A 16,764-nucleotide genomic window follows, 5' to 3' on the forward strand; every position below is an offset into this window, starting at 1 on the left:
CCAAGGCCTGATTACTCTCTCTGTAAAAAATGTCTTCCTAATATCCAACCTAAACCTCCTCTGGCACAGCTTAAGACCATGCCTTCTTGTCCTACTGCTGGTTGCCTGGGGGAAGAGACCAACCCCCATCTGGCTACAACCTCCTTTCAGGGAGTTGTAGAGAGTGATGAGGTCTCCCCTGAGCCTCCTCTTCTCCAGGATAAACAACCCCAGTTCCCTCAGTCTCTTCTCATAGGACTTGTGCTTAAGTCCCTTCATCAGCCTGTTGCTCTTCTCTGGACCTGCTCCAGCACCTCAATATCCTTCCTGAACTGAGGGGCCCAGAACTGAACACAGCATTCAAGGTGTGGCCTCACCAGTGCTGAGTACAGGGCCAGAATCACTTCCCTGGACCTGCTGGCCACACTCTTCCTGATCCAGGCCAGGATGCCATTGGCCTTCTCCGCCACCTGGGCACACTGCTGGCTCATATTCAGCTTCCTATCAATCCAAACTCCCAGGTCCCTTTTTGCCTGGCTGTTCTTCAGCCATTCTGTGCCCAGCCTGTAGTGCTGCATGGGGTTGTTGTGGCCAAAGTGCAGGACCCGGCACTTGGCCTTGTTGAACCTCATCCTGTTGGAATCAGACCATCTCTCCAGCTTGTCCAGGTCCCTCTGCAGAGCCCTCCTGCCTTCCAGCAGATCAGCACTCTCCCCCAGTTTGGTGTCATCTGCAAATTTACTAATGGTACACTCAATCCCCTCATCCAGATCATCAATAAAGATATTAAACAGAACTGGGCCCAACACTGATCCCTGGGGAACACCACTAGTGACCGGCCACCAACTGGATGCAGCTCCGTTCACCACCACTCTCTATATTATATGAAAAGATTCTGTAGAATGGTTCCCAGAAGACTAGCTGAACATACTCTTTTCCACCAAACTGTAGAGTGAACAAGTTCGGAAGAGAAATATGCAATAAATCTTTAATTAGAAGAGAAAACCTTCAAGTCCTCAACTGAAAATGCACAGTATGTATTGCACCGCAAATGTATGCGTTGCAAATCCTTAAGAAGAGTAATGTCAAAATAATGCAGGGTCCTGTTATGACCCAAGTCAAACTTATGTTTTGATCAAGCTCAACATAAGAACGTTAGGTAAATAAATTTATAAACAATTGTATTGTGCTGTAATAAGGGGCTAGAAATAATTGCCTAACACATCTTCCACTGAGGCCCATCAAAAAAAAAAAAAGAAGACTTGATTTGATGATGGAGACAATTCAATTGCTCAATATCTATTGCTTAGATAATTTTTTCCAGGTGGTTAAATAATGAAATTGTGTAGAATTATTGGTTGCAAGTGATCCAATAATCAAATTCAGAAGTAAGCAAGATTAGTACAGCACCACTTTCATTTGTGTATGTTCTCAGAGTCAAGAAAGAGACTCCTATAAAGAAAAAAAACAAGAAAGAAAAAGTACTAAACCTCCCTCACATGATCACCGTACGTGATCAGGTAGAGTCAGACTCCAAAACAAGACTCAAAAGTTTAGCCTGTGCCTTAATTCAAATTGTAGTAACAGTACTGTTGTCAAAACGTAATTTTTAAAGCTTTATACATCATGATATACCTGTTTCTTTTCCTGTGCAGCTCTCAAATCAAGTACAATATAGCCTATATTCTCTTTAGCTGAAGACACGGAATCCAACGCAAAACACTGGAGTTTGATAGGTGTACGCTGCAGCCTGAAAGAGCAACTCAGTTGAAATACTAAAAGTTATCTCTGCAATTAGTTCTCAAAAATAATTAATAAGTTTCAAGCATACCAATGAACAAAAATTATTTTTTATATAACTAGTTTCATTAGGTCAGAAACTGAATTTATATTGAATGTATTGTGGCCTCATCATTAAGTGAGAGAATGAATCGAGTGGTTTAACTTTCTAAAAGGAGCATCCTGGAGTCTGAGTCTCCAGTGTTATTAAAAAGACAATAGTGACAAATAAATACAAACTCATCCACATACAAGAAATAAGCATATCACCTCACAAGAAATTTGAATTTCACTTGAAAAGGCATCTTAAAAGTAGGACTTATGGAGAAGGTATTGTGTAAAGTCCCTAACTACATACAGGCACAGATAAGGTGTCTTTCTCTTGTCAAACAAAGAAAATATGGCCTTTTTAATTTCTTTGGAAATAAGGTTGTAGTATTACAAACCATAAGTTAAAACCAAACGACAGTTACTCAAACATTCAATTTCTCAGCTCTTCTCCCTGACATTTTCAAAAGCCAGAAAAGCCTACGTAAAGTAAGTTAATTTTGTGTCACAGTACACATAAGAAAGCTTGAATCCAATGCTTGAATTATAGCATTAGCAATTTGCTCTAAGCTCCTGTGGGGTTTTTTTCAGTGGTGTAAAAACATACCCTTTAGAATTTTTAAACATTACTTATCTTGCCATACAGTACCTTTTTTTGTAATGGCAACATTATGCTAGATTAAAGTAAAAGAAAGTTTTTAAAAACCAATTTAATTGACAGTAACACAAAAATTGTATTTCAGAAACCGTAAAGACAAGAAAATCAAATTTTATTTCCAAATTAGATTTAACTTTTTAACATTACCTGTGCTGATGAAGTGCTTTCCTATCAAGTTCCCAAGCCAATTCTGTAGCAAATTCTGGCTGATCAGTATGCTCTATGGGATCAGTAGCCAACTGTTCACCATCAAACTTTGCTTCAACTATAAGATTGTGCTTGGGTCGTTTTGGAAAACAGCGCCCTGTAAAACAGTGTACCTGCCATGTGCCATCACTAAGAAAGAAGCAAGAGCCCAGATTTATACCATAAACCGATTACATAAAATTAACTTCCTGTACGATGTTCCCTCCACTTACTCAAAGAACTCAGCTTTATGTCATAAAGTGATTACATATAATTAATTTCCCGTATAACTTTCCCTGCACTTACTCTAAAGCTGTTCTTTATATTAAAATGAAAAAGCCTTTACACTGTGCAGAAGTATGAAAGAAGAACATAACATGAAACACACTATTTGTGAAGCATCCAGAAACAAGACATTAAGTAACAAAGAACAGAGAGAAAGAAGGTAGGCAATTGGTATGATTTGAGAAATTTATTTCTCAAATTTGGTAATAAGTAAGTGAGCAGGTGAAAGAAAGCAATTGAATATTTTGCTTCAACTGCAGATATTATGACTGCCCCACACCTAAGTAGTAGAATATGATCTTACAAAATCAGTAAAAGGTATTTTACCAGCCACTTTCTGGAAAAAAAAAAGTCACTATCAGATTAGGAGAGAGCCTAAAACTGTGTATGATTTGTCTGGGTTCAACATCATCTTGTATTCTGATTAACAATTTAAATGACTGGAGAAAGGGAACACTTAAAATTTACTTATATCACAGTGTGGGGAGAGGACTATGGGCATGTCAGGGAACAGGAACTTATTTCTAAGCTCCTTTGGCAAACTACATAAATGGACAGAGAGTTAACAGGATTTACTTCCCAAAGAAAAACCACTCCACCAAAAAAAACCAAACAACTAGGAAACAACTCGAAACAAAAAGCCCCCAGACTCACACACTAATTAGGCCACAGCAACTAAAATCTGTAGAAATACAAGATGAAGAATGAAAAGCATTAAAATCAACACTACATAAAAACTTACAGCAGATTGCTAATAAGGGATAGATAACACCAGAATACTGCTTAAAAATAAAGTAAAAAATTAATAATAATAAAAAAATCAAGGCAGGACGGTTGCTTTGGTCATTCATTTTAAATAATACATTGGGTAAACACCTCCAATTCGAGTTGAGGGTAGCCAGCCCTGGCTTTAAGATACGTACGTCCACAGCTTTACGAACATAGCCTGTTTATTCAGTGTTGCTTGGCTTTCGCCACTCACGCCACCAGAGCAAACACCTCCGGAGGCAGCGAGCACCCCTCCCTCACATTCCCTTCGGGATGGAGATGACGAGCAGCCCCCGGGAGGCCGCGGCCGTCCCGCCCCCACCCGGTTACCTTCTAGCACAGAGACGACGATGAGCAACCGATCGGCGGCTCTGGAAACCATCTCCCCGCTCCTCCCGGGGGATGCCAGGGCCAGGACCCCTGGGGCCGCTCCGCCCGCGCTCCCGCCGCTCGCCGCCCTTTTGCCGCCCCGAAGCCTTTAAACGCCAACAGCCGCCGCGCTTCCGCCTGGCAACGCCGGCCCCGCCCGCCCCGGGGACCCGCTTCCGCTGCCGCCACCGGCGCCACTCCGCCCCTGAGCCAGCACTGCCCCCGCACCGCCCCCGCACCGCCCCTGAACCTCCCCTGAGCCAGCACCGCCCCCACACCGCCCCCGCTCCGCCCACGCTCCGCCCCGGTACCGCTCCCGCACCGCCCCTGAGGCGGCACCGGCCCGGCACCGCCCCCGAACCGCTCCCACACAGACCCGGCACCGCCCCGACACCGCCCCTGCTCTGCTCCCGCCCCGCCCCGACACCGCCCCTGCCCCGGCAGCAGCACCGCCTCCACCCCCGCACCGCGCCCGTCCCGCTCCCGCCCCGCCCCGGCACCGCGTCGCCCTAAATGTCTCTGAGGACACCGCTATCACGTCGCCTCCCAACATTACAGTTTTCTCGAGCACCCTGCACTGCCAATCGACCAACACTAGCTACTTCAAAGACGTCCCTTCTATTAAATCCGGGAAGTTTCGTTACTTCCATCCCCTCCCCTCCCCGCCCCAGCCTGTCATGGGTGTCAGGGCAGGACGATCTGGATCCAGTCCCTAGCGAAATGCAGCTTTGTCCTGCTTAGGTAACCTTTTAGGGTATTCTTGTCTTCCACGTGAAGTTATCATCAGTTAAGCAGCCATATCAGGAATTAGTGTGTTCCCCCACTTGGCATCCCAAGTTACCCAAGTATGTCTTGATGGTAAGGCAAAAGAAACCATGTTTAAGTTTGCAATATTTTGTTTATTAGACAGCCTAGCAAAATCTTTGCACTGACATAAAACTCTTTTGTTTTAGTAACACACATATTCCGTAAAGATTCTGGGTCAAGGTTTGCAAACACCGGGAGAGGGAGAAGCCTTTTCGTTTTGCAAGAATTTATTCTGGTGCTGAAACACTTCCCAAAAAGACATTTTCCTATATCTGAGTTGAATCTGCCCAAGTTCAGTTCTGGGTGCTGCTTTTTGTTGTGTCATCTTCTGTTGTATAATGTTGCATTTGGCATAGCACCTCTCTGTGTCTACAGTCTGAGTCTTAAATTTCTGTCACTCAGCTTCTGCAAGGCAGGTTGTAGGTACATTTTATACATACTTTTTACACAAGACCTGGAGGCAGACCTCTGAAAAGTGAGTGATTTTGGCCAGTGAGGTACCACGATCACAGAATATGACAAAACTATACAGTTTACCTGTATGGCTTTTTCATTTGAAAATTGATTTCTCTTGGTGTGATTCCTGGAAATACTATTCTTGTGAACTATTGTGGAATAAACAATCACTTCTTCTCATAACTGTTCATGGATTTGCTTTTTGCCTATTTAGCAAGATGAACTGGTTCAGCATAGGGTCAGATAAATGCCAGAGCCCAGACAAAAGACTGAGAGCATGTGATTAACAATGCTGGTTTATAGGTGTTTATGTCTGCACATGGCAAAGCATGTGGGATCTCCCCTTTTGGCAACAGCAAGCCATTAAATCAGGTCAACTACCTCATGGAACTTTATCCTTTTACATTCTCTCCTGGCCCTAGCCTGACTTTTGTCTTGATGTTACAGGTATTAACTGTGCCAAGAACCTCATTACTATGAACTTTTTCCAGTAAAGACTTTTTTTTTTTAAAAAGGGAGGAAGAAAGGCAGGAGAGAAAAAAGACATGAAGAAGACAATGGGGCCTTCTTGGTCTTATCTTCATTTGTTTTGCAGTACACCAAGTCTTTACCTATTCATCCTAGCATCACCAGAGGTTGTTTTCTTATTATGCTTTCATAGACTTGCCTACTTGTATATCCTCTTATGCCTTTGCCTGCCCAGGTGTCAGCTGCACGTTGTGCCCCTAATCTTACACCAGAACTGGACAGCAGCAGTGAGAACACATGTGGGAGGCGGTGCCCAGGTAGAGGAACTCCTCTGCTTAGTGACAGAGGTGTGGGAGGAGGTAAGCAGATTGAGCAGTATCATAAAGTCTGACCAAGAGAGGGACTACTTGAAAAATACCCCACCTTCCCAAGGACAGACCAGTCAGGTAGACAGGATTCATGACACAGGAGATTCCCTATCCTCTCTTCAGTTTGCAGAACATCATGGCTTAAGGGATAGGGGGGAATGCTACTGCCTTGCACAGCTGGTGTATCTCCTCTGTTATAGCCTCCCCTTCTCAGGTGCCCAGGAATAGTAGGTACAAGGCTCTGCAGGTGGAGCTGAACAGCGATGAGGATGGTGTGTCATTTAGGTCGCACTTGTCGCTGAAGTTGAACTGTTGAGGTTACTTCCTCTGTCAAAATCGTTTCCATGCAGAAAAAAGAAAGATAGGTCATTGTCATAGGAGATTTTCTTCTGAGAGGAACAAAAAGCCCAATATGCAGACTGGACTCATCTGCTGCACCCCAGAGCCTGTGTTAAAGACAGTATGAACAAACATTCTACTCTGGTATAGCCCTCATTTTATTAACCATTAATGTTTTTTCATGTAGGCAGCAATGAAATTGCAATAAGAAGTCCAAGGGCAATTAGAAGAGATCTCAGCACCTTGGGATGAACTGGCTAAGAGACTGGGAGCACATGTAGTATTCTCCTCTATCATTCCGGTTGCAGGGAATGATGAAGGAAGAAACATGAAGACCCAGCAGATCAATATCTAATTCTGAAGCTGGCAGAATTCTGTCACTGGCAGAATTTTGTGGTTTTTGATCATCAGGACTGATGATGACAGATGGGGTGCACCTGTCTTAAAGGGGGAAAAGGATCTTGACTCAGGAGTTAGCAGGGCTAATTAATTGAGTTTTAAACTAGATTGGAAAGTGGAAAGGGACAAAACCAGGCTCACTAGCATGCCTGGGAGTGACATGCTAATGTTCAAGGGCTAGTGTGCCAGTGAGGTCCTTGAGCCTGCTCCACCATGTGCTGAGGAAATTTGATGTGTTGAGGACACTGCAGCACATTCAATTACCCCTGTACTAGTGCATGCTTCAGGGGTGCGTGTTGAAGTGTTACAAAGCATGGAAGCACTTTAGGACAGTCACAAAGGAATTCTTCCCTTCTAAAGGTGGCAGGATTGATAGCCCAACTGAAATTCATCCACAACAAATTAATCTACAACAAAGTATGCAGCATGGGCAAAAACGTGAGGCGATGGAAAACATTGTGCAGCCTGAGAATTACAATGTAAGCACTCATAAAAACATGGTGGGACAATTAATGCTTCTGCTGCAACAAGTGGCTACAAACTATTCAGAAATAGCAAGGAAGGAGAGATGGTAGGGTAGTCCTGTATATTTGGGAGTGTTTTGACTGTCTAGAGCTTGACAATGGTGATGAAAGGGTAAAATTTGCTTTCTTGAAACTTGTTATGCCTTTTTTAAAGGCACTTCTTGACTCCAAACTAAAGACAACTCCAAACAGCAGGGACAACCTAATGACTCTCAGACATCAATAAGAATACTAGAGTTGGAAGGGCATCTAAAAGAAACAATATAAAGACAATGGTGGTATTAAAATATCTTAAATGTTATTGCCATTCAGCACATTCCTTTTAAAGAATTTGTGAGACAGTTTTTAATCTATCTGAAATATATAGAATTTAAAAAAACCCAGGATACAACAGTAAAAAAAAAGATCCCTGAGAACATGTCATAAAACAGCCCGTCTTAACTGTCAGTTTCTATAGCATTATATCAACGTATTTTCCCATTATCTGAGTTTGATTTTTTAATGCACTTTAAGCAAATTAGCGTCCTTATGCTTCTCTTTTAAACACAGAATTAGAACTGTAGCACTTTCAGTATTAATTTGTCAATTTTTAATCCAATTTCCATGAAGAAGATAGAGATTGTCCAGTATCTTTGTCTTCATTACTATCTTCCCTTATTCCACATTTCTAAGGAAACAATATAACTAAATTCAGGCAAATACAAATTATAAGTTGCCTCATAAAATCAATGAAGTAGAGAATATTAGCTACAATATTTCAGTTAGCATTGGTTACAAAATTTTCTTCACACAGATAATAGTTAAACTAATTATTGAATTAATAATTTATGAGTACTATAATTAAATACTCTAGTCAACATTTTTTGTTTTTATCTCCTTGTTTTAAAGGCTATTAAGTTACAACAATTCTTCATAATTATTAACTGCTTTTCCTTGGCATGGCTCTTTTTTCCAATCACAGCTTCACTTCCCAGTGATATCACGTGTCAATTTTGTCCCCATATATTGTCTTATCCCTCATTTTACAAGGTTACTTACTCTTCCTTCTTTACCTTGTTCTCTTAAATAATAATTTTAAAGTGTATTTCCATTAACATTGAAAGATTTGTACTTGTTGCATTTCGAATTGGCTTAAGATCATTTATTTAGTTCTTATTTAACCTGCCTTGCATCCACTTTAACACCTGAGGATTGTTCATGCAGGAGTTTTAAATGCATGTAAGTGTAACATGTGTTCTAAAAAGGTAACTTGAATTAGTCTTCTTATGGTTGTTTGGTTACAGTTTGGAATACTTCAGAAACATCCTTAAATGTTCTATTCTTTCTTATCATATAACAGCTTCATAAGAGCACACTTCATATGGAGGTTGAATATGAGAGAATAATTTTAAATACTTTCTTGAAGGCAAAGTTTAGAATTGGAATCACTGATCCTCACTGCATGACCTGGAAGAGTGAAAATATCATTTAAACAAAGGAAATTTAAATTTAAGAAGAAGGGCAGCTAAAGGCTCTTTTCAAAGATTAGATTAGAAAAGTAATAAGTTTAATTCTTCTGAATAAGGGAGAAGCAAATGGTGAAATATATTTCTTCAGAATAAGTAAGAAAAGATTATTCCTTCTCCACTGACAGCTGTGGCATGTGTAACCAAATGATGTAGATGTCACTGGAAAGTTTATTGTAATGCTTAATTCACACAAACTGTACTCATTAATAGTGATAGCAAGAAAAACTGGAAAAACTGTCATACTTGGTTTGCATGGCCAGGTTTTTGTTGGAGGAAAAGTGGCTGTGAAACAGGAGTCGGGAGAGATGATGAAAATATTCAGAGCAACAGCCCTGCAGACATCAAGGTCAGTGGAAAAGGAGCAGGAGGAGGTGGTCCAAGTGTTGGAGCTGAGAATCCCCTGCAGCCCGTGGCGAAGAACATAGTGAGGCACCTGTGCCCCTGCAGCCCACGGAGGATCACCGGCTTGGTGTCATCCATAGATTTGGTGAGTATGCACTCAATCCCACTGTCTATGTCATTAATAAAGATACTGAATAGTATTCGCCCCTGTGGGACATCACTTGTTGCTGATCTCCATTTGGAGATGCAGTTGGCTGCAAGCCTCTGGATGCATCCATCCAGACAGTTCCTCATTCATTGATTAGTCCATCCATCAAAACCATACCTCAGAATCAGTGATAAGGATGTTTTCTGTGACTGAGTCAAAGGCCTTACAGAAGTCAAGACAGATGACAGCAGTTGCTCTTCCCTCATCCACCAGAGCAGTCACTCCATTGTAGAAAGCCACTGGATTTTGGCTCTTGGTGCTCATCTGTAGTGTGTGTACACACAAGAGATGTTGTACATGGATGTCCAATTGATTTAATCCTACTGACAGTTTAGGATTTTGTAAGGGATCTGTTTTTACATTCAGACTGGAGAGTGAGAGAAGGAATGTAAACAAATATTTCAGCATAGTTTTTAAATAGGAATAGTAAGAATTGTACCTCCTAAGTACCAGGAAGGAAACAACCAAAACCGTAATTGCAACTTTCATAACATACATTGTGGACTGCAATTAGTTTGAACACTATTGTTAAAATTGTTATGGTGGTGAGTGCTTTCCTCCACTCTCAGAATGATAATTTTCTTCTCTAAATACATGTTTATAGGAATTGTAATACCATCAACTGTTGCTGAATCCAGTACCCAATCTTCACCTGATCTTTCATTTCAGTAAACCTGAATAATTGTTCTCTGGATATGCAGGAGCAGTTCTCCGACTGCAGTAGCAGTCAGCAGGATGAAAAAAGGACATATTTTAGGGATAATTATGTTTAAATTAACTGTCTTAATCCTCCTTCATTACATCATGCCCACTCAAGGCAGTATTATTAATGGAAAAAACCCAAATAAACAAATTCACACTACATGTGAGCCATTCTAAATTTTTTTCTAAATATTCTCTAATGCATAAAGTGATGCTGAACCATACTGGAAATGGCTACTGCTAAATATATTTTTAATGAGAAAAATAAAATCCAGGTAAACTTCTTAGACGAAGTTAGATGCCTTCTTAGATGCCTTGTCTAAAACCATGGAACCTTTCCATAGGTATGATACAATTTATCCAAAGCTTGCAGTTTCTGCCTACAGACTTATACAAATTACAGAGATGATGACTCAATTGCGCTTTATCTGAGGCCTCCTTCTTTCACCATTATTAGAAAACAAAAACCATTATTATTGGAACTACATGAGATGAAAGTGTAAAATGTGGCCATTGTAATTATAATTCATTATAAAATGGTCATGAATATTAACTGTTTCAATTTTTACAGCATTGAACAGCATCTAATGTGGCATGAGAACGCACAGACTCAGAGCTACTGTAGAACTATTGTAAAACTACCAACCACAGTTGGTGGGGGTTTCTTCACTGGTACTAATTCCTAGATGCACCAAAGAAGGATTAAGATTCCTTTGTATAAAATATTAACATATATTAAAGGAAAAAGATGTTTCTTGCTCTCTTCTTCACCATCAAGTGAAGTATATTAATTATCAACTGCCTGTCAGGCATAGCACTTTTCGAATCCTCACTTGACTGTAATAGTTGGAGACTATTCAATGCAAATGACAGTGTTTATTTTTATGTTATTATAGAGTATTACATAACTGAATATGCTGCATGTTAATATTTTTATACTCCAAAGAACTGATACTTGAAAATCTAAGAACTTTGTCTTGCTGGTGCATTCTAATGCTTTTAAAGTGTTCCAGGCTGGATCATTTCCTTCTGCTCTTGCTTTCATAGCAGAATCACAGAAACATTTTAAAGTCTTAATCCCTATGCTTAAAATGGGCAGTCTCCAAAGACTAAAAAAGATATAATTTATTTTTTTGTATTTTACTCTTTTTTTCTACATCTTTAGTACACCACTGACATCAGGGATTTTAGTTTTTCCACTGCCTTCAATCTAAATGCTATTAGGTTATAAAAGTGATGTGTAAAAATCAATAGTACTCACTTTCAGTTCCAGCTAAGCAAAATTTAGCAGTGCCTGTATTTTTTCTTTTGCATCCTCTAAATAACCTTGAAAAAATTAGAATGATGTAATTTGGATTATACTGGAATGCAACCAGAATAACTAGATTGCAAAGGACACTGCTCCCAAGACATACATTTTTAGTAATAAACAGTTGTAAGAAGATGAGTTCCATATCATTCCACCTCTGGGGTGAATAAATATACTGCATGAATTCGTAGGTTAATACATTGTGCTTATGTTAATATGTCAGGCCCCAAAAATCTCTCTGCAAGAAATCAATAAGGCCTACGTGTCTGGAAAAAAAAAAAAATCTAAACCTTGTATATAGTTATTTCAAAACTAGAATCTTTCATTAGTTGATAATTCAGATAGCATTTCTAGTTTGTTCTGGTGCTTGTCCTTTTCTTGGGTAAGATTTGAATAGTAAAATGTTAAGTGAACAAAATAGCAATGTAAATTAGAAAAAACATCTAAAATTCCAAAGTGATTGAAAACTTTACTTGTATTGTTAAAATGAAAGATTGTTAAATCACAGATTTAACATAGATTCAACAGATCCCTTTCCAGGTGTTTTCTCACTTCTTTTTTAATCTGCAGGTTTATATTTATAAAGATAAATAAAAAGAAAAGACTGAAAAGACTGAAACAGTACTAGAAATAACTTTTTTCTTTTTTTAAAAAAAAAGAAGCAGGAATTTTGCAGATTTATTTGTTTTTTTCCTAGTTTATTCCTCTAACTAATGTGATGAAAACTTTCTTACTTGTACTGTGTATTACCAAGAAAAGCATGCAGCATTATAGAGTATCAGCACCACACACTTTTGGTTTATCTGTTTTAAAACAGATAAATCACCCTCACATTAAGGATGGATCTCTTGAATAGAATAATTTACCCTTTAATTGCATGTAACCAGGGCTGCAAAAAGGAATTTTTGGAGCTGAAGTCAAGGGCTCAATGCCCATTAGCACTGATGGGTGGTGGACTCCACCTGAGCGATTAGGCAAGTTCACATGAATGCCTCAGAGTCAAAGGCTGAAAAGTGTTAGTGAGAAGCACATTTTGATGACAAGAGATCTATTGGAGAAACCCGACTTATGAGATGATACTAAGACTGAAAAAGCAGCAATTTAAAAAGGATCCATTGGAGAAGCCTGACTTATGAGATGATACTAAGACTGAAAAAGCAGCAATTTAGAAAGGTTTCTTTTTACTGGATACCCAGTATTTAAATCTGACTTATTTGCATTGGGTTTTCACTTTATTATATTCTGAGGTTAATTTGATGTGTTTTTGTGATTTCTTAACATTAAGAAATTTCAGCCTTGGTTTTATCTTAATAAATGATTTTTTTAACATCATAAAAATCATATTTCTCACCCTGCCACCCCCGAAAAAATGTAAGCAGTCTTAGTGAAGTCAACAGAATACTTCACTTGGAAGAAAAGCTCAAGAGTATTCAGGTCTTGAATGTTTTGCATGAGTTCTTTTCAATAGTGAGAATGCATATAACTTTACATTTGGCTCGCAGTAATGCTAAATGATAGGGAGATGTACGTCCTTCAGATCTTAAAAACTTTATACTTGGAAAGAAAATTACACATGATGACTTTCACATTTTTGTTCCACAACAAAACAAAATAATCACATATATTCCTGGAGAAAAATAGTTTTACATGAATAAAAATAATTATTTTTCAAGTGAAATGTGGGTTAAATTATCGATCTGAATGCTTGATAGCATTTCAACTTCCAATATTTTTTCCATGGACTTTAAAGGGTTTTACATTAGGATACTAATTAATTTATTTATTGCAGATCAAGCTATGTCAGTAATAACTCACTCAGTTCCATCTTCCTTTTTTTTGCCATAGAAGTTCATCTGCAAGTATTGGCTATATACTCTTTCCAAACTTAACCAATAGGTCTGTCCTTTACTGATAGAGTTGGCAAGCAACATAATAATATAAATATAATCCCTATAAAGAAAATGAAGCTTTTTTCTTACATGGTTTTCAATAGTATAGAATTTATAGATTATCATAGTACTAAAAGCAAGGACGAGTTTTGGCCTATATGCCCAGTTACATGACTATTGTCTAATCTTTGGGAAAAGACTAGACAAGCATTGGTTTGAATTAATGTAGGTGTAGTCTTGAGACAGGGAGTTGGAAATTATGATCTTTAAGGGCCTCTTATAACATTATTATTTAATTTAATGGTGTCTGTTACATACCTACAGTATGTGTATTGAGAATTTAAAATTGATGATTTCAAGATTTACTTAATTTATGCTTTCAAGAAATTACATGAGTATTGGTCACAAAAATAAGGAACAAATTGATCAGAAGTGAAGAAGCAGTGTTAGATAAACTTGGATAAAGTGCTGGTATATTTTTCTCAACAAAGTTGAGGCGGGTGGAATGATTCCTTTGAATAGCAGTACTGTTCAGATGGAGAATAAAAGAATGTTTAGTTCTTTCATCCTTTGGTTGAATGTTGAAAATACACTGGGTGAGCAACACCAATTAATTTTAGCAACATTGTGCGTGGACACAAAAAGTAGTTCCCCTTCATGTAATGGCTTTGCTGTTTTGGGGTTTTCATTTGTTTGTTTGGGGTTTTGTGTTCCTTTTTCGCTTGTATATTTGTTTTTTTCACAATGATCTAAATAACTGAAAAAGTAGTCTACTACAAGTTGTTATTAAAATTTTTACAGGGGGCTGTCTGAGAATGGATAGCATATGAATGGAATAGCAGGAATAAGAGAAGACTTCTTAGTTTCTACGAATTCTCAAGGTTCCACTTTTGTTAGCCTTGCCAGAGAAAAAATAAAACACAACTAACTAGTGAAATAGTTGAAAATTCACTCTATGCAAATATAACCAGTGTAGAGCATATGACAGTTTAGATAATTTGAATAATAATAGCAGAGATAGTTATCAAGATAAATGTAAAACATATATTTATCAATATACAATGTAGCTTATACCACAAGCAGTGCTACAGCCTATGACTTGATAGGGACACATAATAAATATTATATATATTCAAAATTATATCTCTACAAGACTGTGTTACATAAAATTACTGTAATAGAAATAGCTGTAGAGAAATAGCAGTGGAAAGCTATCTCAGAACATTTAAATTGGCCTTGCTGAAAAATACAGCATTATTAACAGATTTTACTAAAACTACAACTGAATGGAAAATGGTGAAATTATTTCTGCAGGATTTATGTTAGGACTCAACAGCCATAAAGTAGACTAGATCATAACACTTTGAGAATGTCACACCCCAGGAGAGAACCACACTCATGCATGCTGTAAAATTAGAAAATATTAAAATAGAAGGACTTTATCTCTGGCACCTTTTTCAAGGGTTGGCACGGTCCTTTAAATTCATTCTACTCTTTTACTTTTGGCATCTATTTTCAGCTATAGATATGTCCTGATAGAATCCAAGCCTTTTTCTCCATTACCTTTCTTCTAGAGTCTGTAAGCATTCTTCAGGCATAAGAATAGTTCATTATGTTTAATTCAGGAGCGTTCAGTGTTCAGTCTAGCTTCTGTGGTTAATCATATAGTTCCTTGTTTAGATTCTGTGAACTGGAGTGATGTCTTGGTAACTCAGATCCTTACAATTTTTTTTTTCTTTCTGTCATTTCAGATTCTGAGGGGAAGTAGACTGCATATATTTCATACTTCCCAAGCTTTTATTAACTACACCAAGAACAATTAAGACATACTTCTCTCACAACAAAAAGGTCCAGACCCCCGAGAGGATTTCCTTCCTTCCTTCTCTTTCTCAATCCTCTATTCAGAAAATACTTCCTATATTTTCTTCGTCCTAATATTTATCTTCATTATTGCTCAAATTCAACAACTTCAAACACCTTAAAGAGCCACATCCTGCTACATAGCTTCTATGTTCTACTGTCCATGAAGTGGACATTCATACTCTCTTTGCACTTTTAGTTATGCAGTGAAACTGGGTTTAAATGCCTATATGCTGTATGGCTTTCACCTAAAACTACACTGCAGAGATTTTTTTTCCCACATGGAAAAAAAAAAGATATAGACTTCATGGTCAATTTAAATGGAAGAAAAATAACTGCAGTATTTTGAAAAGAGTAAATTGCTTACTCTTTGAAAAGATGTCAGATGCACAGAGATAAATCTTCAGTGATACATTGGCTTCCTGTACCATATTTAGTGTGAAGGAATTTCCATTTTTTTTTTAAATAAATGTCTTGTCCTTTACCTTTTCATCTTATAATGCCACCCAGTTTTAAAAACAAAAGATAACTACAAACCCAAGCTTGATCTGTATTTTAAATGCATCTTAGAAATGTGCACCAGTGTGATTTTTCAGATGATCTAATGATAAAACTTCCTGAACTACACTGCACCTTATAAGACCAAATCACCCAGCAGCTGAAATGCCAGATGAACTTCAAGACAAACAAACATGAAGTGAGCTGATCATAACTATGCAGAAGATGGACCTTAGTTTATGAAACATTTGTGCAAAACTTCAACTTAGTGTTCTACAGGGGCAAAAAAAAAAGAAAATTGGAAGTTAGGAATTATTTGAAAAGTAATATGAAAAAACCCAAGGAACATCATTCTGATCCGTGTATCTCAGAAAAGATGTATTGGAACTATAAAAGATTCAGAGGAGGGTAAGAAGGATGACCAACGGATGTAACAGCTTCTTTCCACTTCTTTACAAGGAACAAAATAATAAGGTGGGATTTTTCAGTCTGAAAAAAAGAAGCAAAAGCAATTTAGTGAGGGTTATGGCAGAGGTTGCAAAATCACTGATGGCACAAATTCAGTGGGACTTCTAACAAGAGTCAAGGCCGGAAGGAGCCAGATTCAAAACAAGAACAATTCTTTGGCAGCAGCTACATTTTCTGTGAATCTGCTCACTACAGGATGTTGTCAATGCAAAAACTCGACAAGAATTCAAAGGGAGCCTGCAGTAACATTGTAAAAGAGATCTGTTGAGGGTTACTAAGCAGGAAAAGCAAAGGAATTCCCTGACCTGAAAGCAATTAGTGACTAGGAAAAGTATGTGGGGGCAGTCTCATATGTGATTGCTCTGTTCTTTACTAATCACTGGGCATTGATGGTTCAAGGCCTTTGGCCAAATAACAAGGGTGCTGCCGAATGCTGATTGCATTTGTTCTCATATAAAGGCCAAGGGCTGATTTCCAAAGATGCTGCAGGCTTCCAGTTTTCCTGGTTCAAGTGGAAAACCCTTAGTATGTCTTTAAATCAGACAGA

General features: G+C 38.4%; 1 protein-coding gene across 4 annotated transcripts in view; it reads right to left on the reverse strand.

The window, feature by feature from the left end:
- CEP120 (centrosomal protein 120) overlaps positions 1–4,133 on the reverse strand; it is a 64,975-nt gene extending 60,842 nt beyond the window's left edge. For all 4 annotated transcript variants that reach the window (XR_003532155.1, XM_027670891.1, XM_027670892.1 and 1 more), the window contains exons 1-3: positions 4,034–4,133; positions 2,612–2,768; positions 1,615–1,729 (exon numbers count right to left, since the gene is read on the reverse strand). Coding sequence is in view for 3 of the 4 variants with exons in the window: in XM_027670891.1 (XP_027526692.1) it covers positions 1,615–1,729; positions 2,612–2,768; positions 4,034–4,085 (324 nt within the window). In the remaining variant the exon portion in view is untranslated. The remainder of the gene's footprint in view (positions 1–1,614; positions 1,730–2,611; positions 2,769–4,033) is intronic.
- Between the last annotated feature and the right edge of the window lie 12,631 nt (positions 4,134–16,764).

This window comes from Neopelma chrysocephalum, unplaced genomic scaffold (genome assembly GCF_003984885.1).
Source record: "Neopelma chrysocephalum unplaced genomic scaffold, ASM398488v2 Primary Assembly neopelma1_96942, whole genome shotgun sequence".
NCBI lineage: Eukaryota > Metazoa > Chordata > Aves > Passeriformes > Pipridae > Neopelma > Neopelma chrysocephalum.